Raw genomic sequence first — 23,473 nt, 5'->3', positions numbered from 1 at the left:
CCACCAGCCTCCTTTTGATTTACTTCCTCATCCCTGGACATCCAATCCCAGCGTTGAATAATTAACACTCAGAAGGTGCCCTATCTGAGCTGTGACTATGGGCTGCTATTGCTGTTGTTTGTCTTTGTTTATTTGAGCTGTTCTTGCCATAATATGGAAATGGTCTTTTACCAAATAGGGCTATCTTCTGTATACCAACCCTACCTTGTCAGAACACAACTGATTGGCTCAAACGCATTAAGAAGGAAAGAAATTCCACAAATTAACTTTTAAGAAGGCACACCTGTTAATTGGAATGCGTTCCAGGTGACGTTCTCATGACGCTAGTTGTGAGAATGCCAAGAGTGTGCAAAGCTGTCATCAAGACAGAACGTGGCTACTTTGAAGAATCTTTTTTGGTTACTACATAATTCCATATGTGTTATTTCATAGTTTGTCTTCACTATTCTACAATGTAGGGAATAGTAAAAATAAAGAAAAACCCTGCAATGAGTAGGTGTTCACACTTTTAATTGGTACTGTGAATATGCAGCAGAGGGTGGAGAGGGAGATCAGTAGTCTCGGGTGTCGGTTAGGAGTTTGAGGTCCAACTCTTGAGACGAGCGCATCGTTGTTCTGTTCCTGAAGTCGGTGTAAGCCATCTCCATGAGAGCCAGGGTGAGATAGGAGGCGGTCGAACGAGGCCGTGGTCGACACAATGAACTCGACACTGTCAGGGATACAACATTGGACGACAACACAACTGGGGATGCCACAACGGACCAGCTCTCTCTTCCACTTCTACCACGTAAAAAACTGCCGTGGACAAGATGGTCAACACCCGTATTCTCCGATATCCCCAAGCCAGAATCGCCCCACCACCTCTTGCCCGAGCACTTCCTGCCTCCCCAGGCGATCTACGACAGCCTGACCATTGACCTTTACATGCTGGGCTACTTCCACATCCTGGAGCAGGAGCTGACAGCTGAGGAGCTGAAAATGAGGGCACCTGATGTGAGACGATGTCTTCTACCACGTAGGGGGTTTCCCATGGGAGACCGTCAGGGACTTCCACAAGGCGGTCCTCCAGGAGATCCAGGAAGGGAAGCGGTTGTGGCTTGACAGATTTGAGGACATCAAAGCCCCGTTCTTTGGGACTGCTGCAGCACATGGAAGGTACCATCCAGGGGGCACCAGAGAGTGTCAGTGTCTGGGCACAAGGCTAGTTCATAGTGTAGACTACCAGTCCGGAAGAAGAGCTTCAAAAGTGTAGCAGCGCCACAGAATTTTCCTGTTTCAGCAACAAGATCTGTAAATACATCAACCACAGCCTGCTTTCTGTAAGGATTTCAAACATTAGTCCTGGTTTTCACTTTGTCTTTTGATATTTTTTTTGTAAAACTTGTTTGTGTTGTTAGACGGTTCAGTGCATTTTGGGGCTTTTGGAGAGACTATTAATTCAGAATGAGTGTGCATGAGTGTTATGTCATTGCAAATCAATTGAAAGAAGCTGAATACATCCTTGATCATGATATCATTACAGCTTTTAGATTGTTGATTTATGTTGGATAATAAATGCCCTAATCAGCCGTTTTTATATCAATATAAAATAATTTCTGGTGACAATTAAGTACATTACTGTAATAGATTTCCATTAAAATGGGCCCCCCAAAAATGTTCAAGCAAGAATTTTGCTTGGACTATCTGAGAATAGTGGAGGAGGACAAATTTAAACTAGCTGTTGGCAGAGGTTTGGAATTGGTCTACTAACCAATTTACTTCATGGTGATGTCACCATGGAAAGCCCATGCAAACCTGCTGATTAGAAAGGCCTTTCTAGATTGTATTTTCAACCTGGGACTATCAGCACCCCCCTTTGCCCTCAGAAACAGGCTCAATTGGTCTGAGCATGGAATCTGCAAGTTGTCGAACGCTTTCCCCAGGGATGCTGGCCTGTGTTGACTCCAATGCTTCCCACAGTTGTGTCAAGTTGGCTGGATGTCCTTTGGGTGGTGGTACTTTCTTTATACACACTGGAAACTGTTGAGGGTAAAAAACACACACTCAAACCAGTGTGCCTGGCACCTACTACCATATCCTGTTCAAAGGCACTTATATATTTTGTCTTGCCCTTTCACCCTCTGATTGACACACGTACACAATCCACAATCTATCTCATGGAAAGTCTGTTTTACATGAATAGTTTTATGTGTTTTAAAATCAGCAACAACATAAGCCCCTGTAACATAACCTGATGTCTGCCCAAGTACAAATTACAAACTGTTTTTGCATTGACTCATTACAACAGTGCCTAATGCTATACTGAACAAAAATATAAATGCAACATGCAACAATTTCAAAGATTTTACTGAGTTACAGTTGTCGTGTCTTTGGCTATGCCGGATGAAGTGATATGACATGCTATTCTATAAAATCATTTCTCCGTAATTAATATCACCTGAATGAGCTAATCATGTAAATGTAATTAACTAGAGAGTCGGGCACTACAAAATAATAATTATAGAGCTGTTATCTTCCGAATGAACTCTTAAAGACCTAGTAATATTTTACATCAATAGCAATCAATATCAATCGTCATCTTAATTCAGTCTCATCTGAAAGTTGTAAATTCTTGGTTATCTGCACGAACCCTGGCTAACAATTTGAATCAGCAATACAAAATTGGGTTAAATTATTTATTTACTAAATACCTAACTAATCACACAGAATTACACATACACATAATTAAATCATAACTTGATTACAAATTACGTCATACAGGAAAATGTCCCTAGCGGGCGGAACAGATATGACAGCTTGTTACACAAAAGAAAAGGGCTGGGTTTGAGTGAAAGAGCGGGAAGACTGAGGGACACAGGGAGAAGCTGTGCTATCGTAAGTACAGTATCTGATGCATTCTAAATTACCGCCCATTTGGAAAAGGAAAATGCAATAAATATTTACTCTGAGCTGCGCTTCGGTAGGTTGGTGGTAGATGGAAGGCCGTGTTGCCAAACCGAGTCAATTGAAGAATGTCTCTGGTTGTCAATTGGATACATTGTAGTAACGTTGTTTGGTGATAGACGGGATACTCTGTCTGTTTCTTCCTAACCCTCGTTGCGTCTGCTGTTGCTAACTCAACGGCTAGGAGGTATCACTTCTGTAGTGAATAAGAGTTCAAAGTTCATACCATTCGCAACCAAAGCTCATGCTGATGTTGGCCTCGTTCTGTAGTTATTATGTGAAACATTCTGACATCGGACCACCGTCCTACATCCTCGCTACAGGATGTTATATTGTCGTCAAGGGCTTATATAGGAAGGGAGAGGTGGGCGTGTTTGAAAAGTTTTATAGCCCATGTCCCTTCACAGGGATGGGCCACTGATTGAGCAGAGCCCTGTCTTATGAAAACCCAAATCTCACATTTTAGAAGCTAAAATCACATTTCATCCCATCACAAATAATTTCATATTTAAACATTTAAATTGAACAACAATTCCATGTGAATCTGATAACTCTGATGTGTAGACTTTCCACTGTAGAGGTTATGTCATCTTATCATTGATGAGAATGTCTCAGATGACAACCGAACTGACATCATATTCATTAAGTACCACCGCATATGTTCAATTGTTCGGATTACCAGAATATAGTTCATTTCCCCCCACCTTCTGATGTTCCCAGAATCTCTATGTTAACCAAGGGGTTTGCAAATGTAACCTCAGTAGGGTAGAGAGAAGAAGAAGGGGGGAAGAGATATTTATGACTGTCATAAACCTACCCCCCCCCCAAGGCCAACGTCATGACACAGTTTATATAAAGAGATCAGTCAATTGAAATAAATGCATTAGGCCCTAATCTATGGATGTCACATGACTGGGCAGGTGCGCAGCCATGGATGAGAGGGCCCACTTGAGAGCCAGGTCCAACCACTGGGGAGCCAGGCTCAGCCAATCAGAATTAGTTTTACCCCACAAAAGCTAATCATTACAGACAGAAATACTCCTCAGATCCATCAGCTGTCCTGGTGGCTGGTCTCAGACAATCTAGCAGGTGAAGAAGTCGGATGTGATGGTCCTGGGCCGGCGTGGTTACACTTGGTCTGCGGTTGTAACTAGATCTGAACTAGTCCACAGTGAATCTCAAAATTGATTATAGATCCTGCAAATGCATCAAGGCCAAATTAATGTAAAAGATAGGCACAGAAAATCTGGAAATTATATGATGCTTGTCTTTTCCATTAATTGTAGCATAAAGCTTTATCTACAAAACAGATGGCCTGGAATGTGGACATATCTCAAGAGAAGACTTCTGAGGTCTGAAAACATCTGACAAACTTTGATTTTGGAGTTTAACACCCCTTTCTGGTGTGAGTCTAGACTTCTTCAGTTCCACGTGTTGCACGGACTGCAAAATGTCTATATTCATGCTCAAAGTAAAGATCAAAAACAGTTTGCCCTCATTCTGTAGCCACAGCAAGATATCATATGTAGACAAGGTCTACCAGAGATAAGACGGCCAAGAAGGCTTTCCTTATTTATAGGTGTTCATTGCCTATAGAAGGTATCTTGGTACAAACAGAAAATTTGCTTGCTTAATCTCTCTCTTTGCCTCTCTTTCTCTCTCTCTGTCTCTCTCTTCGCCTCTCTTTCTCTCTCTCTCTGACTCTCTCTCTCTTCGTCTCTTTCTCTCTCTCTCTGACTCTCTCTCTCTTTGTCTCTTTCTCTCTCTCTGTCTCTCTCTCTCTCTCTCTCTCTCTCTCTCTCTTCGTCTCTCTTTCTTTCTCTCTCTCTGTCTCCTCTCTCTTCGCCTCTCTTTTTCTCTCTGTCTCTCTCTCTCTCTCTCGCTCTCTCTCTCTCTCTCTCTTCGTCTCTCTTTCTTTCTCTCTCTTTCTCTCTCTCTCTGTCTCTCTCTTCATCTCTCTTTGTCTCTCTTTGTCTCTCTCTCTCTCTCTCTCTGCCTCTCTCCCTCTTCATCTCTCTTTCTCTCCGTCTCTCTCTTTCTCTCTCTCTCTCTTTCTCTCTCTGTCTCTCTCTCTCTACGCCTCTTTCTCTCTCTTCGTCTCTTTCTTTCTCTCTGTCTCTCTCATTGTCTTTCTTTGTCTCTCTCTCTTAGTTTCTCTCTTCGTCTCTCTTTCTGTCTCTCTCTGTTTGTCTCTCTCTGTTTCTGTCTCTCTCTCTTAGTTTCTCTCTTCGTCTCTCTTTCTGTCTCTCTCTTTTTGTCTCTGTTTCTTTCTCTCTCTCTGTCTCTCTCTTCCTCTTTCTTTCTGTTTCTCTCTTAGTTTCTCTCTTCGCCTCTGTTTCTGTCTCTCTCTGTTTGTCTCTCTCTTCCTCTCTCTTTCTGTCTCTCTCTCTCTCCGTCTCTCTTTCTGCATGTCTCCTTTCTTCTTTATCTCTCTACCCCCTCTCTACCCCCCTCTCTCCATTCTCTTCCTCCCTCACCCTCCCCCCGAGCTATTTGTGCTGTGTCACAGTCTGCTCCAGCTCATCCAGCTGCTGCAAAGTGCCTACGTCAAGAGCTGCATCACCACCATAGAGCACCCCTTGGGTTTCAACAGCACATCTACAGTATGGGCACCATCTCCTCCCTGCATGAGGTACAGCACCTCTTCCGTTCTCAACTGGGACAGCACAAAGTCATGTGTAACTGCAAAATCTCTCCAGCACTAGCTGGAGGGAATGTTATTCATATTTTTCATAATTTCATAATTAATACACTTTTTTTAAAAACAGCTGAAAATACGGTGTATCTATGACAAACATTTTTGTTATATTTCAGTCTTTATGGATGTACAGTGCATTTGGAAAGTATTCAGGTTGCCTGACTTTTTCCACATTTTGATACAGCGTTTTTCTAAAAACTGATTAAATAGTTTTTTCCCCCTCATCAAGCTACACACAATACCCAATAATCACAAAGCAAAAACAGTTTTTATAAACTTTAACAAATGTATACAAAACATTAAAACTGAATTATCACATTTACATAAGTATTCAGACACTTTACTCAGTACATTGTTGAAGCACCAGCGATTACAGCCTCGAGTCTTCTTGGGTATGATGCTACAAGCTTGGCACACCTGTATTTGGGGAGTTTCCACCATTCTTCTCTGCAGATCCCCTAAAGCTCTGTCAGGTTGAATGGGGAGTGTCGCTACACAGCTATTTTCAGGTCTCTCCAGAGATGTTTGATTGGGTTCAAGTCTGGGCTCTGGCTGGGCCACTCAAGGACATTCAGAGACTTGTTCCGAAGCCACTCCTGTGTTGTCTTGGCTGTGTGCTTAGGGTTGTTGTCCTGTTGGAAGGTGAACCTTTGCCCCAGTTGGAAGGCCTGAGCGCTCTGGAGCACTTTGCTCCGTTCATCTTTTTCTCAATCTTGACTCGTCTCCCAGTCCCTGCCGCTAAAAAACATCCCCACTGCATGATACTGCCACCACCATGCTTTACCGTAGGGATGGTGCCAGGTTTCCTCCAGATGTGACACTTGGCATTTAGGCCAAAGAGTTCAATCTTGGTTTTGTTAGACAAGAGAATATTGTTTCTTAGAGTCCTTTAGGTGCCTTTTTGACAAACTCCAAGCGGGCTGTCGTGCCTTTTACTGAGGAGTGGCTTCCGTCTGGCCCCTCTACCATAAATGCCTGATTGGTGGAGTGCTGCAGAGATGGTTGTCCTTCTGGAAGATTCCCCCATCTTCACAGATGAACTCTGGAGCTCTGCCAGAGTGACCATTGGGTTCTTTGTTGCCTCCCTGACCAAGGCCCTTCTCCCCCGATTGTTGAATTTGGCCGGGTGGCCAGCTCTTGGAAGAGGCTTGATGGTTCCAAACTTGTTCCATTTAATAATGATGTAGGCCACTGTGTTCTTGGGGACCTTCAATTTTTGAACCATTCCATTGTAGATTTTGCTTTATGTTTTGGATCATTGTCTTGTTGGAAGACAAATCTCCGTCCCAGTCTCAGGTGTTTTGCAGACTCCATCAAGTTTTCTTCCAGAATGGTCCTGTATTTGGCTCCATCCATCTTCCCATCAATTTTAACCATCTTCCCTGTCCCTGCTGAAGAAAAGCAGGCCCAAACCATGATGCTGCCACCACCATGTTTGATAGTGGTTATGGTATGTTCAGGGTGATGAGCTGTGTTGCTTTTACGCCAAACATAACGTTTTGCATTGTTGCCAAAAAGTTCAATTTTGGTTTCATCTGACCAGAGCACCTTCTTCCACATGTTTGGTGTGTCTCCCAGGTGGCTTGTGGCAAACTTTAAACAACACTTTTTATGGATATCTTTAAGAAATGGCTTTCTTCTTGCCACTCTTCCATAAAGGCCAGATTTGTGCATATACGACTGATTGTTGTCCTATGGACAGAGTCTCCCACCTCAGCTGTAGATCTCTGCAGTTCATCCAGAGTGATCAAGGGCCTCTTGGCTGCATCTCTGATCAGTCTTCTCCTTGTATGAGCTGAAAGTTTAGAGGGACGGCCAGGTCTTGGTAGATTTGCAGTGGTCTGATACTCCTTCCATTTCAATATTATCGCTTGCACAGTGCTCCTTGGGATGTTTAAAGCTCGGGAAATCTTTTTGTATCCAAATCCGGCTTTAAACTTCTTCACAACAGTATCTCGGACCTGCCTGGTGTGTTCCTTGTTCTTCATGATGCTCTCTGTGCTTTTAACGGACCTCTGAGACTATCACAGTGCAGGTGCATTTATACGGAGACTTGATTACACACAAGTGGATTGCATTTATCATCATTAGTCATTTAGGTCAACATTGGATCATTCAGAGATCCTCACTGAACTTCTGGAGAGAGTTTGCTGCACTGAAAGTAAAGGGGCTGAATAATTTTGCACACCCAATTTTTCAGTTTTTGATTTGTTAAAAAAGTTTGAAATATCCAATAAATGTCGTTCCACTTCATGATTGTGTCCCACTTCTTGTTGATTCTTCACAAAAAATACAGTTTTATATCTTTATGTTTGAAGCCTGAAATGTGGCAAAAGGTCGTAAAGTTCACGGGGGGCCGAATACTTTCGCAAGGCACTGTATATCTGACATGGTATAGGTGTTATTTTCTGAAACCATATGTGTGAGGTGTATACTTTTTGTGTCAAAGTAGATGTGTTTAAGATGAGTGCTAGTGGTGTTTGTCCGTCACTTTAGGAGCCGGGTCCAACGGCCTCGTTTCAATGGCCTGGGAGGGCTGTTCATGTCCTGTGCTGCTGCCACCCTGACCTTACCTCACTTCCTGTCCAAGCCCTACCAGTACCACTCCATGTTAGCTGGTAAGAAGACAAACACAAATATTTTACTCAATATATTACAGTGCATTTTTGCCCAAATTCAAAGCATTACAGTGCAGGAAGTCCATGACACTAGTTAGACTATGAATACAGGTGTAATTGTGTTGCTCTGGCTGGCTCATGATAGCATCCTCTAGAGAAAACCTTGAAGAATTAAATTCTCAGTTAGAGTTTAACAATATAACAATTTAGTTATATTTCAACAGGTTATCAAGCGATTATTTTGTAAATCCTCAGTCACTGAATACAGTATATATATATCAAATCAAATCAAAGTTTATTTGTCACGTGCGCCAAATACAACAGGTGTAGACCTTACAGTGAAATGCTGAATACAACAGGTGTAGACCTTACAGTGAAATACTGAATACAACAGGTGTAGACCTAAACAGTGAAATACTTACTTACAGGCTCTAACCAATAGCGCAGAGAAAAAAACACACAAAAAACAAGTGTGTGTGTGTGTGTGTGTGTGTGTGTGTGTGTGTGTGTGTGGGTAAGTAAAGAAATAAAACAACAGTTAAAAAGACATTTGAAAATAACAGTAGCAAGGCTATATACAGACACCTGTTAGTCAGGCTTATTGAGGTAGTATGTAAATGTGGGTATGGTTAAAGTGACTATGCATATATGATGAACAGAGAGTAGCAGTAGCGTAAAAGAGGGGTTGGCGGGTGGTGGGACACAATGCAGATAGCCTGGTTAGCCAATGTGCGGGAGCACTGGTTCGTCGGGCCAATTGAGGTAGTATGTACATGAATGTAGAGTTAAAGTGACTATGCATATAAGATAAACAGAGAGTAGCAGCAGCGTAAAAGAGGGGTTGGGGGGGCACACAATGCAAATAGTTCAGGTAACCATTTGGTTACCTGTTCAGGAGTCTATGGCTTAGGGGTAAAAACTGTTGAGAAGCCTTTTTGTCCTAGACTTGGCACTCCGGTACCGCTTGCCATGCGGTAGTAGAGAGAACAGTCTATGACTGGGGTGGCTGGGGTCTTTGACAATTTTTAGGGCCTTCCTCTGACACCGCCTGGTGTAGAGGTCCTGGATGGCAGACAGCTTTGCCCCAGTGTTGTACTGGGCCGGACGCACTACCCTCTGAAGTGCCTTGCGGTCGGAGGCCAAGCAATTGCTGTACCAGGCAGTGATGCAACCGGTCAGGATGCTCTCGATGTTGCAACTGCAGATGCTTTTGGGGATCTCAGGACCCATGCCAAATCTTTTTAGTTTCCTGAGGGGGAATAGGCTTCGTCGTGCCCTCTTCACGACTGTCTTGGTGTGTTTGGACCATTCTAGTTTGTTGTTGATGTGGACACTAAGGAATTTGAAGCTCTCAACTAGAGGTTGACCGTTGAATCGGAATGGCCAATTAATTAGGCACGATTTCAAGTTTTCATAACAATCGGAAATCTGTATTTTTGGACACCGATTTGGCCAATATTTTTTTATATCTTTAATTTAAAAAATGTACACTTTTATTTAACTAGGCAAGTCAGTTAAGAATGTTCTTATTTTCAATGAAGGCCTAGGAACGGTGGGTTAACTGCCTTGTTCAGGGGCAGAACAACAGATTTTTAGCTTGTCAGCTCGGATTCAATCTTGCAACCTTTCCGTTAACTAGTCCAACTCCATAACCACCTGCCACACGAGGAGCCTCGTGTCTTTAGTCTTGGTTACGTTGAGGGATAGGTTGTTATTGTGGCACCACCCGGCCAGGTCTCTGACCTCCTCCCTATAGGCTGTCTCGTCGTTGTCGGTGATAGGCCTACTACTGTTGTGTCGTCAGCAAACTTAATGATGGTGTTGGAGTCGTGCCTGGTCATGCAGTCGTGGGTGAACAGGGAATACAAGAGGGGACTGAGCACGCACCCCTGTGGAGCTCCAGTGTCTTCATCGGAAGAATCGCGGAACATGTTCCAGTCAGTGATAGCAAAACAGCCCTGTAGTTTAGCATCTGCTTCATCTGATCATTTTTTATAGACTGAGTCACTGGTGCTTCCTGCTTTAATTTTTGCTTGTAAGCAGGAATCAGGAGGATAAAGTTGTGTCACTATTTACCAAATAGAGGGTGAGGGAGAGTACGCATTTATGTGTGGGGAGTACAGATGATCTAGAATTTTTTCCCTCTGGTTGCACATTTAACATGTTGATAGAGATTTGGTAGAACTGATTTAAGTTTCCCTGCATTAAAGTCTGCTGCCACTAGGAGCGCCGCCCCTGGGTAAGTGGTTTCCTGTTTGCTTATTTCCTTATACAGCTTATACTAAAACCGGTCAAAGGTTTTAGAACACCTACTGTACTCATTCAAGAGTTTTACTTATTTTTTACTATTTTCTACATTGTAGAATAATAGTGAAGACATCAAAACTATGAATTAAAACATATGGAATTATGTAGTAACCAAAAAAGTGTTAAACAAATCAAAATATATTTTATATTTGAGGTTCTTCAAATAGCCACCTTGATCACATGCACATTATTGGCATTCTCTCAACCAGCTTCATGAGGTAGTCACCTGGAATGCAGTTAAATTAGCAGGTGTTCCTTCTTAAAAGTGAATTTGTGGAATTTCTTTCCTTCTTAATGCATTTGAGCCAATCAGTTGTGTTGTGACAAGGTTGTGGGGGTATACAGAAGATAGCCCTATTTAGTAAAAGACCAAGTCCATAATATGGCAAGAACAGCTTGCCATAATAAGCAAAGAGAAACGACAGTCCATCATTTCTTTAAGACATGAAGGGCAGTCAATCAAGAAAATTTCAAGAACTTTGATCGTTTCTTCAAGTGCAGTCGCAAAAACCATCAAGTATTTAACGATTGTTGTCCTCTTCGGATGAGGAATAGGAAGGATCAAACCAAAACGCAGCGTGGTTAGTGTCCAAGTTCATTTTAATAAATAAACTGAACACTGCAATAATCAAAAAACAACATAGAGAGAGAGTGAACGAAACTAAACAGTTCTGTAAGGTGAAGACACACAAAACAGAAAACAACTACCCACAAACACAGGTGGGAACAGGCTACCTAAGTATGGTTCTCAATCAGAGACATCGATTGACAGCTGCCTCTGATTGGGAACCATACCAGGCCAAACACAGAAATACAAAACATAGAACAAAAACATAGAATGCCCACCCCAAATCACGCCCTGACCAAACCAAAAATAGAGACATAAAAAAACACTAAGGTCAGGACATGACAGCACCCCCCCCCCAAAGGTGCGGACCCAGGCCGCAAAACCTGAACCTATAAGGGAGGGTCTGGGTGGGCATTACACCGTGGTGGCGGCACTGGTGCGGGACGTAGACCCCACTCTACCTTAGTCTTGGCCCACTTATGTGGCGCCTCTGGAGTGGCGACCCTTGCCGCCGACCTCTAACTATTCGGGCCCCGAATAGGAGGGAGACTCTGGTGGCGCCGGACAGGCGGGAGACTCTGGCTGTGCCGGGAGAACCTGGAGGCTCCGTACTGACGGACGGCTCCTGCGACTCCGGACTGACGGGCGGCTCTGACGGCTCCAGACAGGTGAGCGGCACTGGCGGCTCCGGACAGGCGGGAGGCATGGCTGCTCCGGACAGGCGGGCGGCTCTGGCAGCTCCGGACAGGCGTGCGGCTCTGGCAGCTCCGGACAGGCGGGAGAACACCAGGCTGGGGAGACCTACAGGAGGCCTGGTGCGTGGAGGAGGCACTGGGTGGACCGGGCTGTGGGGGAGCACTGGAGCTCTGGTGCGCAGCCTTGGCACCCACCACTCCTCCAGGCTGGGTGACCACTTTAGCCCGGACCCTCCAGAGTGCAGGCACAGGTTGAACCGAGCTATGGGGGAGCACTGGAGATATGGTGCATACCACTCACACCTCTCCCTTAGGCTCAATGCCCACATTCTCCCGGCACGGGCGGAGCGCAGGCATAGGGCGAACTGCACCCTCCCAGCGCCCCGGAGACACAGCACGCAGAGCCGGCACAGGATACCCTGGGCTGAAACAGCATTCCAGAGACCAAAGACGCTGAGCTGGCACAACAGGCCCTGGCTGGATGCCCACTCTCTGGGGGCTGGCCTATAGTGCTCCGGGCTATGAGCGCGCACTGGCGACACCGTGCGCTTCACCGCATAACACGGTCCCTGACCAGTACTACGCTTCTTCCGGTAAGCACGGGGAGTTGGCTCAGGTCTATCGTCTGACTCCGCCAATCTCCCCCAGTGTGCCCCCTGGGGCTGCCTCTCGTGCCTGTTGCGCTGCCTTACCTCATATTGCCGCCGCTCAGCTTCAGTTGCCTCCAGTTCTTCTTTGGGGCGGCTAGATTCCCCAGCCTGTGCCAGGGTCCCTTGCCGTCCAATATCTCCTCCCAAGTCCAGGAGTCCTGAACCCTCGGCTCCCTGTTACCACGCTGCTTGGTTCGTTTGTGGTGGGTAGTTCTGTAACGAACGTTGTCCTCCTCGGATGAGGAATAGGAAGGATCAGACCAATACGCAGCGTGGTAAGTGTCCATGTTAATTTTAATAAATAAACTGAACACTGCAATAACCAAAAAACAACAAAGAGAGAGTATGAACGAAACAAAACAGTTCTGTAAGGTGAAGACACACAAAACAGAAAACAACTACCCACAAACACAGGTGGGAACAGGCTACCTAAGTATTGTTCTCAATCAGAGATAACGATAGACAGCTGCCTCTGATTGGGAACCATACCAGGCCAAACACAGAAATACAAAACATAGAACAAAAACATAGAATGCCCACCCCAAATCACGCCCTGACCAAACCAAAAATAGAGACATAAAAAAAACACTAAGGTCAGGACGTGACAAAGTGCTATGATGAAACTGGCTCTCATGAGGACCGCCACAGGAATAGAAGACCCAGAGTTACCTCTGCTGCAGAGGATAAGTTCATTAGAGTTACAAGCCTCAGAAAGTGCAACCCAAATAAATGCTTCACAGAGTTAAAGTAACAGACACATCTCAACATCAACTGATCAGAGGACAGTGTGAATCAGTCCTTCATGTTCTAATTACTGTAAAGAAACCACTAATAAAGGGCACCAATAAGAAGAATAGACTTGGCAATGGACATTAGAACGATGAAAATTTGTCCTTTGGTCTTTGAGTCCAAATTGGAGATTTTTGGTTCCAACCGCCGTGTCTTTGTGAGACGCGGTGTGAGTGAACGGATGATCTCCGCATGTGTATTTCCCTCCGTAAAGCATGGAAGAGGAGGTGTTATGGTGTGGGGTGCTTTGTTGTTGACACTGTCTATGGTTTATTTAGAATTCTGCAGCGATACGCCATCTCATCTGGTTTGGGCTTAGTGGGACTATCATTTGTTTTTCAACAGGACAATGAGCCAACACACATCCAGGCTGTGTAAGGGCTATTTGACCAAGAAGGAGAGTGATGGAGTGCTGCGTCAGATGACCTGGCCTCCACAATCCCCCGACCTCAACCAAATAGAGATGGTTTGGGATGAGTCGGACCGCAGAGTGAAGGAAAAGCAGCCAACAAGTGCTCAGCAGATGTGGAAACTCTTGGTAAAGCATTCCAGGTGAAGCTGGTTGAGAGAATGCCAAGAGTGTGCAAAGCTGTCATCAAGGCAAAGGGCGGCTATTTGACAAATCTCAAATATATTTTGATTTCTTTAAAGCTTTTTTGGTAAACAATAATAATGCTCACTGCATATTTCTCAAAAATACTGAACAGATTACAGAGAAATATATGCATGTGTTGTTCTTTTTAGCCGAAGGGTTGTGGGAGGTGTGTGTTCCCAGGAAGAACTCCTCTGCCCCTGAGGTGTGCAGACAGGGGGGCAGCAGACACAGTGGCTGACCCTGGCTGCTTCCCAGGTGCTGTTTGGCATCTCCTATGTGGACGTTGGTAAGCTACAGCTACAGTTCTGCCTGAATCTATCATGACGTTTCTAATAGGAGAACCAGACAAAATGTTCATTGACACATTCTTTAGTTAAACATTTTTTAAATTGTCACGTGCTTCGTAAACAACAGGTGTAGACTAACAGTGAAATGTTTTGTTGTGAAATGTTTTGTTGAGGATATCGATTTGATCTGAGCGTTTTATCAATGAAATCATTTCTAGGGGTTCATTGAATCTGGCCCTGGCGATGAGTTATATTTTAAATATCACCTGGTTGATATTTTATTCACAATTCATTTATTGTGTCTTCCAGCCACCCCACTCACCATCTCTGTTTTTGGGCCAGCCTTCTGGGTACCTCCTGGGTTCATGATGCTCTGAATCTATGTAGACATGGACAAGATAGGTTTAAGTATGTCACTGCTCCACCGTTAGTAATAAGAAGAGCACATACAGCCAGAAAAATATGAAGCAATGACTTTCAAATTCAATGGAATTTTCCCCTACCATTCTCTCTCTGCTCCTGTCCCGATAACCCCCTTATTCTCCCCCATCCTCTCCATCCATTAATCTCCTTCCCTATCCTTCTTCCCCATCCCCTCTTACTTCTACTCCTCCATCCCTCTCTCCCCCATCCCTCTTCCTCCATCCCTCTCTCCCCATCCCTCTTCCTCCATCCCTTTCTCCCCCATCCCTCTTCCTCCATCCTTCTCTCCCCCATCCCTCTTTCTCCATCCCTCTCTCCCCCATCCCTCTTCCTCCATCCTTCTCTCCCCCATCCCTCTTTCTCCATCCTTCTCTCCCCCATCCCTCTTCCTCCATCCCTCTCTCCCCATCCCTCTCTCCCTCCTCCTCCTTTGCTGGCCTCACCACCTTCTTCAGCTAGTTCCTGGAGCACCAGTATGGCACCTCCGCCGCCTATGGCAGCTTGCTCATGGATGATGTGCTTCATACGCTACACACTTACTGTACACACACAAACACAAACATATACGCACTCCAAACACACACATATACACACTCCAAACGCACACATGCACGCACGCACACACACACAATCTCTAAATGTATAGCTTGAAACATTTAATTGTTTTGACCCTAAACCCAACTGTGACCTCCACCCTGTTGGTTCTCTCCAGGGGCATCAACCTGCCCACTGTTGCTGTAGGGCTGCTGGGCGGGGTGTTGATGAATCTGTGTTAGGTACCTCTCTCCCTCTCCATCCTGCTCTGTGTACCTCTCGTCTTCATGGGCTGTTCCACTCAGAGAGTGGCAGGGGTCAACGTGGGCTACAGTGACACACTGATCCAGTGGACTGTATGAAAATACCCCTCATTACTGTGTGGCACTTTACTGTGACATTTGTTTCATTTGGCGGTAGAAATCCTAACTCAATTATTAATGTTCAGTCTCCCTATGCTGTCTCTACGTCATTCGCTTTATATAGACCACTGACTGCATTGTGTACTCAACATGTTGCACCGTTGTAGCCAAAGCAACCATCACTGATAGGTTGGCAAATATTCTAGTCTATTCTATTCTGTTATTATTTTACCCGGTTTCTCCCTCTCTGTAACTCCAACTGTTCCTGTCTGAATTATGTCTTTAACCCTGTGTGTAGAGTGAACAGCACAGAGTACATCTCTCTCTGTCACACTGGCTGCACTAATGTCACTACCGACCCACTAAACTCTCACAGAGTCCAGGTACTGAATAGTTCATCCTTGAGTTATATCACTATATCAAATTCCATGTCAAATACTGTATATCAAATCAATATATCAAATCCCCTGTCAAATCTTCTTTGTTCCACCTCCACAATATTTTCAAAGTCAGGTCCTCCCTCTCCTGTCCTGCCGCTGAAACCCTCATACATGCATCAATCTCCTACTCTACCGGCAACAACGCAAGCTCCCTCTATAAGCTCCAGATCGTTCAGAACTCTGTAGCCCGACTCCTCCAGCCCAAAGTCCTGGCAGCACATCACCCCCATCCTCCATAAACTCCACTGGCTCCCTGTCTCTCAACGCATTAACTACAAGATCCTCCTTCTGACGTACAAAGCTCTTCTCCACCTTGCCCCCCCCCCTTACCTCTCCAACCTTCTTCTCCCTTACGACGCTCCCTCTGTTCCACCACAGCAGGCCACCTTGCCCCCCCCTTACCTCTCCAACCTTCTTCTCCCTTACCAACCCACACGCTCACTCTGTTCCACCACAGCAGGCCACCTTGCCCCCCCCCTTACCTCTCCAACCTTCTTCCCCCTTACCAACCCACACGCTCACTCTGTTCCACCACAGCAGGCCACCTTGCCCACCCCTTACCTCTCCAACCTTCTTCTCCCTTACCAACCCACACGATCACTCTGTTCCACCACAGCAGGCCACCTTGCCCCTCCCCCCCCTTACCTCTCCAACCTTCTTCTCCCTTACCAACCCACACGCTCACTCTGTTCCACCACAGCAGGCCACCTTGCCGTTCCCGAGTCCAAGCTCCACGGCTCTGGAACTCCCTCCCTCCAGCCATCTGTGACTCTAAGCCCATCACCATCGTTCAGTCCCTCCTAAAGCTTTTCCCTGCTTAAACACCTCCCCCTTCTCTTTGTTTCATGTTTCTATTTCTCCCTGCTGCTAGTCTGGTGTTGCCTTGTTTGATCTGTTAAGTTTCTACAATTGTAAAGCGTTTTTGGGTCCTTGAAAAGTGCTACAAGTTCAATGGATTATTATTATACGATATTATTACTATTAGAGATTATTATTATTAGAGATTATTATTATTATTATATATTATTATTATTATCATTAGAGATTATTATTATTATTATTATTATAGATTATTATTATTATAGATTATTATTATTATTATTATAGATTATTATTATTATTATAGATTATTATTATTATTATATTATTATTATTATTATCATTAGATATTATTATTATTATTGTTATTATATATATTATTATTATTATTATAGATTATAGATTATTATTATTATTATTATAGATTATTATTATTATTATACTATTATTATTATTATCATTAGAGATTATTATTGTTATTATTATTAGAGATTATTATTATTATTATAGATTATTATTATAGATTATAGATTATTATAGGTTATTATTATTATTATAGATTATTATTATTATTAGAGATTATTATTAGAGATTATTATTATTAGAGATTATTATTATTATTATTATTATTAGAGATTATTATTATTAGAGATTGTAATTACTGTATATTATTATTATAGATTATTATTATAGATTTTTATTATAGATTAGTATTATTATTATAGGTAATCTTTTTAATTATTAGAGATTATTATTAGAGATGATTTTTTATAGATTATTATTAGAGATTATTATTATTATATATTATAATATAATGACAGCATCCCCATATAATGCTGTCATGGGTATGGGCACTGCCCATCCAGGTTCTTCTGCCAAGAGCAACCCCCATCTCCTGCCCTCCATGATCCTCATGGTCTTCACTGGATTCATCCCACAACCCCATCTACACTGAACAAAAATATAAACAAAACATGTCAAGTGTTGGTCCCATGTTTCATGAGCTGAGAAAAAAAATTCCCAGAAATGTTCTCTCAAATTTTGTTCACACATTTGTTTAGATCCCTGTTAATGAGCATTTCTCCTTTGCCAAGATAATCCATCCACCTGACAGGTGGGGAGTATTTCTGTCTGTAATAAAGCCTTTTTGTGGGGAAAAATTCATCAGATTTGGCTGGACCTGGCTCCCAAGTGGGTGGGCCTGACTGCCAAGTTGGTGGGCCTATGCCCTCCAAGGCCCACCCATTGCTGCACCCCTGCTCAGTCATGTGAAATCCATAGATTAGGGCCTAATGAATTCATTTAAATTGACCTATTTCCTTATATTAACTGTAACTTAGTAAAATATTTGAAATTGTTGCATGTTGCATTTATATTTTTGTTCAGTATAGATTCCAAATATGTTTCAACCCATATACTTCAGCCTGGCTGCCAGCCCTTGCTGTGTTTAAACTGGCCATTGACTACTCCTGTGTCTGGTGGAAGCAGAGGCCTGTGGGAATAAACTGAGCGCCTGCGGTTACTACTACAACAAACAACGTCCTTCGGATCAGGTGCAGATGCACTTGATGTGCTTGTAAATTAGGGGTCAACACGAACAGAGTCTTGTTGTCCTTGTTTTTTGTGAACGTTTTATTTACGCATTTTAGCAATGTAGCAGATGCTCGTATCCAGAGCAACTTACAGGAGCAGTTCGGGTTAAGTGCCTTGTTAAAGGTCCCATCGGCAGATGTTTATCCTCGTCAGTTTTGGGGATTCGAACCAGCAACCTTTCGGGTTATTGGGCTACAGGTGGGTTATAAGTGCCTTGGGTCAGTGCTCTTATTCCTGGCTGGCTGGAGATTACAGCCATCACAGGCCTAGCCTGGGTATTGAGAAGGAGCCTGGGAGGCCGGAGTAAGAGGAAGGCACTGAGCCTGAGAGGTTCAAGGCTATTGGTTCCTTCAGCTCAAGTTAGATCGCAATACCGGAAACACTATGGTTGCTGGTTCAATTCCCGCATTGGCCAATTAAGCTGAATATGTGCCACTGTCAATGACAGCTCTGTTAGTCACTTTGGATAAAAGTGCCTGCTAAATGGCCATATTATTATATTACGAAGTATCAACATTGAAGATTTTATTTTGAACTATAATACAAATTAACATAGCAGTTTCTTCCATTTTGAAGGGCCTTTTGATAACTTCATATGGTTTTGATAAAGCAATGTTTCGGTTTGTTTATCATGAAAAACGGTATATGCTACGGGTTTATTGTACTGTATTCGCATGTTTTTAATTTTATGAGGATTTGTATCAATGACACTATTTGTGAATGAATGTGAATGTCATATTACTATAACAAATTGTTTATAATACAATGTGTTTGGAAATAAAAACTAACCCGAAAACACAGCTATTGCATTACGTTACTTACTTTTCTGAAAATGCATACACTGTGTAAATGTAAGGAATAACCGTAGAAAATGCCATAATATTTCAGAAGGTGAGAGAACGAATAAGGTGAGGTCGCGCACAGGCGCACACGCATCCTAAATTGACAGGACGATACTGAGCTGCATTCCCATCATCATATGAGCAGAGGAGGATCCCAACACACCGATAGTGAAAGAAACAACGCCTCTGGATCAGAAAACCTGTATTATAATCCGATAGAGCTTTATCGCTGTAACCATGTCCGCCGGAGGAGACTTGGGGAACCCTCTGAGGAAATTTAAACTCGTCTTTTTAGGAGAACAGAGCGGTGAGTCGAGCATTCTGGCTTGGAGGCTTGCTTGGTTATCAGTTGCCAAACACGCCAATGCATCCCGAAGGCCATAACTGTGTTATTTGGTCTATTTGAAAGTTTTCACTGTTTTGTAAATGTTTTGAGAGGTTGTGTAATATGTTAGCTCAATCAGCCAATTCACCGGTTCCTGTCACGATTTTGTTTTTGTAGAAAATTTGATTAGTCATCCATTGTGATCTTAAACGTCATTAAATAAATCTATCTTCCCGGTTTTCCAGATGTTAATATTTTATTTGAACCAATTTCTCTATTTAAACATGTTTTATTTTAAGGTATCATTGGTATTAGAGAAAGAATACAGTAGACGACGTGAAATGCGAATGTGGATGTTTTGATGTGGTGCAGTGACCGGCAGAAAGATTTGTTCTGTTCCAAGATTATAATAACATGTTATCACAGTTCCATCGTTGATTATAGGCGTAAATGTAACATTAAAATATATGACATGACAAGCTATAATTTTTTGTTAGGTTTAAAAAGGATAAATAGGCAAACAGTTCCCATGTGTCAGTTCGGGACACACCCAGGTTGGCGATGTCTGTAGAATGTATAAACCTCGCAGTCACTGTCTCCAATCTCCATCACTTGACTCACAGTTCCGTAACATAATGATAGTCACGAATGGTTTTTCCGTTTCGTAACATGATGCTGTATTCAATAATTCATTCATTTAGGGAACAATGACTGTTTACGTGGTTGATATGGCACAAATTCAGGAGTCTAGATCGATAATGGTTTAGCGCTATAAACCTCTTGGAATATGTGGTCACTGGTCAGACATCAGACAGTCGGAATGGCTATATACATTTCGGTACGATCATGGAAGTGAAAAATACTAGTGGTTTATTTGTAATAGAATGTGTGTGTGTGTGTGTGTGTGTGTGTGTCTGTGTGTGTGTGTGTGTACTGTGTACTGTGTGTGTGTGTGTGTGTGTACTGTGTGTGTGTACTGTGTGTGTGTGTGTGTGTGTGTGTGTGTGTGTGTGTGTGTGTGTGTGTGTGTGTGTGTGTGTGTGTGCGTGTGTGTGTGTTTGTGCGCATGTGTTATTGCATTTGTATTTAGCTAACACCCTAATGGTTTTCTGTAAGGTATGTGGTAATGTAGCGGTGTGGTGCTGATTTCAAGCCTGTAATGGCCACTGCCCATAGCCTTCTGTAGGTCACTAACTGTGATGTACTTAGCTACAAGACACCTAGACAAGGCTAGTGCAACACTGTCCATAGGCTAGTTATTGATTTCGTAACATTATGTATTAACTGTATGTATGTATGTATGTATGTATGTATGTATGTATGTATGTATGTATGTATGTATGTATGTATGTATGTATGTATGTATGTATGTATGTATGTATGTATGTGTAGACAATGTAGACAATGTATGTTCTGCACGGTACGTACAGGTAACTGCCAAAATAAAGGAAACACTAACATAACATGTCTTAATAGGGTGTGTCAGAACAGCTTCAATGCACCTTGGTATAGATTCCACAAGTGTCTGGAACTCTATTGGAGGGACGCGACACCAGTCTTCCACAAGAAATTCCATCATTTGATGTTTTGTTGATGGTTTTGGAAAACGCTGTCTCAGGCACGACTCCAGAATTATTTTGGCAGTTACCTATATGTGTGTATGTAGGTATGTATGTGTGTGTGTGTGTGTGTGTGTGTGTGTGTGTGTGTGTGTGTGTGTGTGTGTGTTTGTGTGTGTGTTTGTGTGTGTGTGTGTGTATGTATGTATGTATGTATGTGTGTGTGTGTGTGTGTGTGTGTGTGTGTGTGTGTGTGTGTGTGTGTGTGTGTGTGTGTGTGTGTGTGTGTGTGTGTGTGTGTGTGTGTGTGTGTGTGTGTGTGTGTGTGTGTGTGTGTGTGTGTGTGTGTGTGTGTGTGTGTGCGTGCGTGCGTGCGTGCGTGCGTGCGTGCGTGCGTGCGTGCGTGCGTGCGTGTGTGTGCGTACGTACGTATGTATGTATGTATGTATTTGATTTAAAAAATCAAGGGCGCTGAATGCTTTCTGAAGGCTCTGTATGTACAGAGCATCAGGAAAGTATTCAGACCCCTTCCCTTTTTCCACATTTTATTACATTACAGCCAGATTCTAAAATGTATTACATAAAACATCAATCTATGCACAATACCCCATAATGACATGATTTGGAAAGGCACACACCTGTCTATATAAGGTCCCACAGTTGACAGTGCATTTCAGAGCAAAAACCAAGCCATGAGGTCAAAGGAATTTTCTGTAGTGCTCCGAGACAGGATTGTGTCAAGGCACAGATCTGGGGAAGTGTAGCAAAACATTTCTGCAGCATTTAAGGTCCACAAGAACACAGTGGCCTCCATCATTCTTAAATGGAAGAAGTTTGGAACCAAACTCTTCCTAGAGCTGGCCGCCCAGCCAAACTGAGCAATCGGGGGAGAAGGGCCTTGGTCAGGGAGGTGACCAAGAACCCAATGGTCACTCTGACTGAGCTCCAGAGTTCGTCTGTGGAGATGGGAGAATCTTCCAGAAGGACAACCATCTCTGCAGCACTCCACCAATCAGGCCTTTATGGTAGAGTGGCCAGATGGAAGCCACTCCTCAGTAAAATGCACATGACAGTCTGCTTGGAGTTTGCCAAAAGGCACCTAAAGGACTCTCAGACCATGAGAAACAAGATTCTCTGGTCTGATGAAACCAAGATTGAACTATTTGTTCTGAATGCCAAGTGTCACGTCTGGAAGAAACCTGGTACCATCCCTTAGGTGAAGCATGGAGGTGGCAGCATCATGCTGTGGGGATTCTTTTCATCGGCAGGGACTGGGAGAAGAGTCAGGATCGAGGGAAAGATGAACGAGCAAAATACAGAGAGATCCTTGATGAAAACCTGCTCCTGTGCGCTTCAGTTTTTATTTTGTATACATTTGCAAAAATGTCTAAATCTGTTTTTGCTTTGTCATTATGGGGTATTGTGTGTAAATTGATGAGAAAATCAATTTTAAATCAATTAAAATCAATTTTAAAATGAGGCCATAACACAACAAAATGTGGAAAAAGTCAATGCGTATAAATACTTTCTGAATGCACTGTATGTATGTATGTATGTATGTATGTATGTATGTATGTATGTATGTATGTATGTATGTATGTATGTATGTATGTATGTATGTATGTATGTATGTATGTATGTATGTATGTATGTGTATGTATGTATGTATGTATGTATGTATGTATGTATGTATGTATGTCTGTATGTATGTATGTATGTATGTGTGTGTGTGTGTGTGTGTGTGTGTGTGTGTGTGTGTGTGTGTGTATGTATGTATGTATGTATGTATGTATGTATGTATGTATGTATGTATGTATGTATGTATGTATGTATGTACTGTATGTATGTACTGTATGTATGTACTGTATCTACTGTATGTATGTATGTATGTATGTATGTATGTATGTATGTATGTATGTATGTATGTACTGTATGTACTGTATGTACTGTATGTATGTATGTATGTATGTGAATGTACTGTACTGTATGTATGTACTGTATGTATGTATGTATGTATGTATGTATGTATGTATGTATGTATGTATGTATGTATGTATGTATGTACTGTATGCACTGTATGTATGTATGTATTTACTGTATGTACTGTATGTATGTATGTATGTATGTATGTACTGTATGTACTGTATGTATGTATGTACTGTATGTACTGTATGTATGTATGTATGTATGTATGTATGTATGTACTGTATCTACTGTATGTATGTATGTACTGTATCTACTGTTTGTATGTATGTATGTATGTATGTATGTATGTATGTATGTATGTATGTATGTATGTATGTATGTATGTATGTATGTATGTGAATGTACTGTACTGTATGTATGTATGTATGCATGTATGTATGTATGTATGTATGTATGTATGTATGTATGTATGTATGTACTGTATCTACTGTATGTATGTA

The 23,473-nt window shown here is 42.7% G+C and overlaps 1 protein-coding gene across 1 annotated transcript in view; it reads left to right on the top strand.

The window, feature by feature from the left end:
• The first annotated feature begins 19,263 nt into the window (after nt 1-19,263).
• Nucleotides 19,264-23,473, top strand: part of LOC135558473 (ras-related protein Rab-6B-like) — a 13,810-nt gene continuing 9,600 nt past the window's right edge. The window contains exon 1 of the mRNA XM_064992287.1: nt 19,264-19,470. Coding sequence (XP_064848359.1) covers nt 19,401-19,470 — 70 coding nt within the window. The 5' untranslated portion in view covers nt 19,264-19,400. The remainder of the gene's footprint in view (nt 19,471-23,473) is intronic.

This window comes from Oncorhynchus masou, chromosome 17, assembly GCF_036934945.1.
Source record: "Oncorhynchus masou masou isolate Uvic2021 chromosome 17, UVic_Omas_1.1, whole genome shotgun sequence".
NCBI lineage: Eukaryota > Metazoa > Chordata > Actinopteri > Salmoniformes > Salmonidae > Oncorhynchus > Oncorhynchus masou.
Note: the sequence above shows the minus strand (reverse complement) of the source record. Positions and strands in the feature narration are given on the sequence as shown.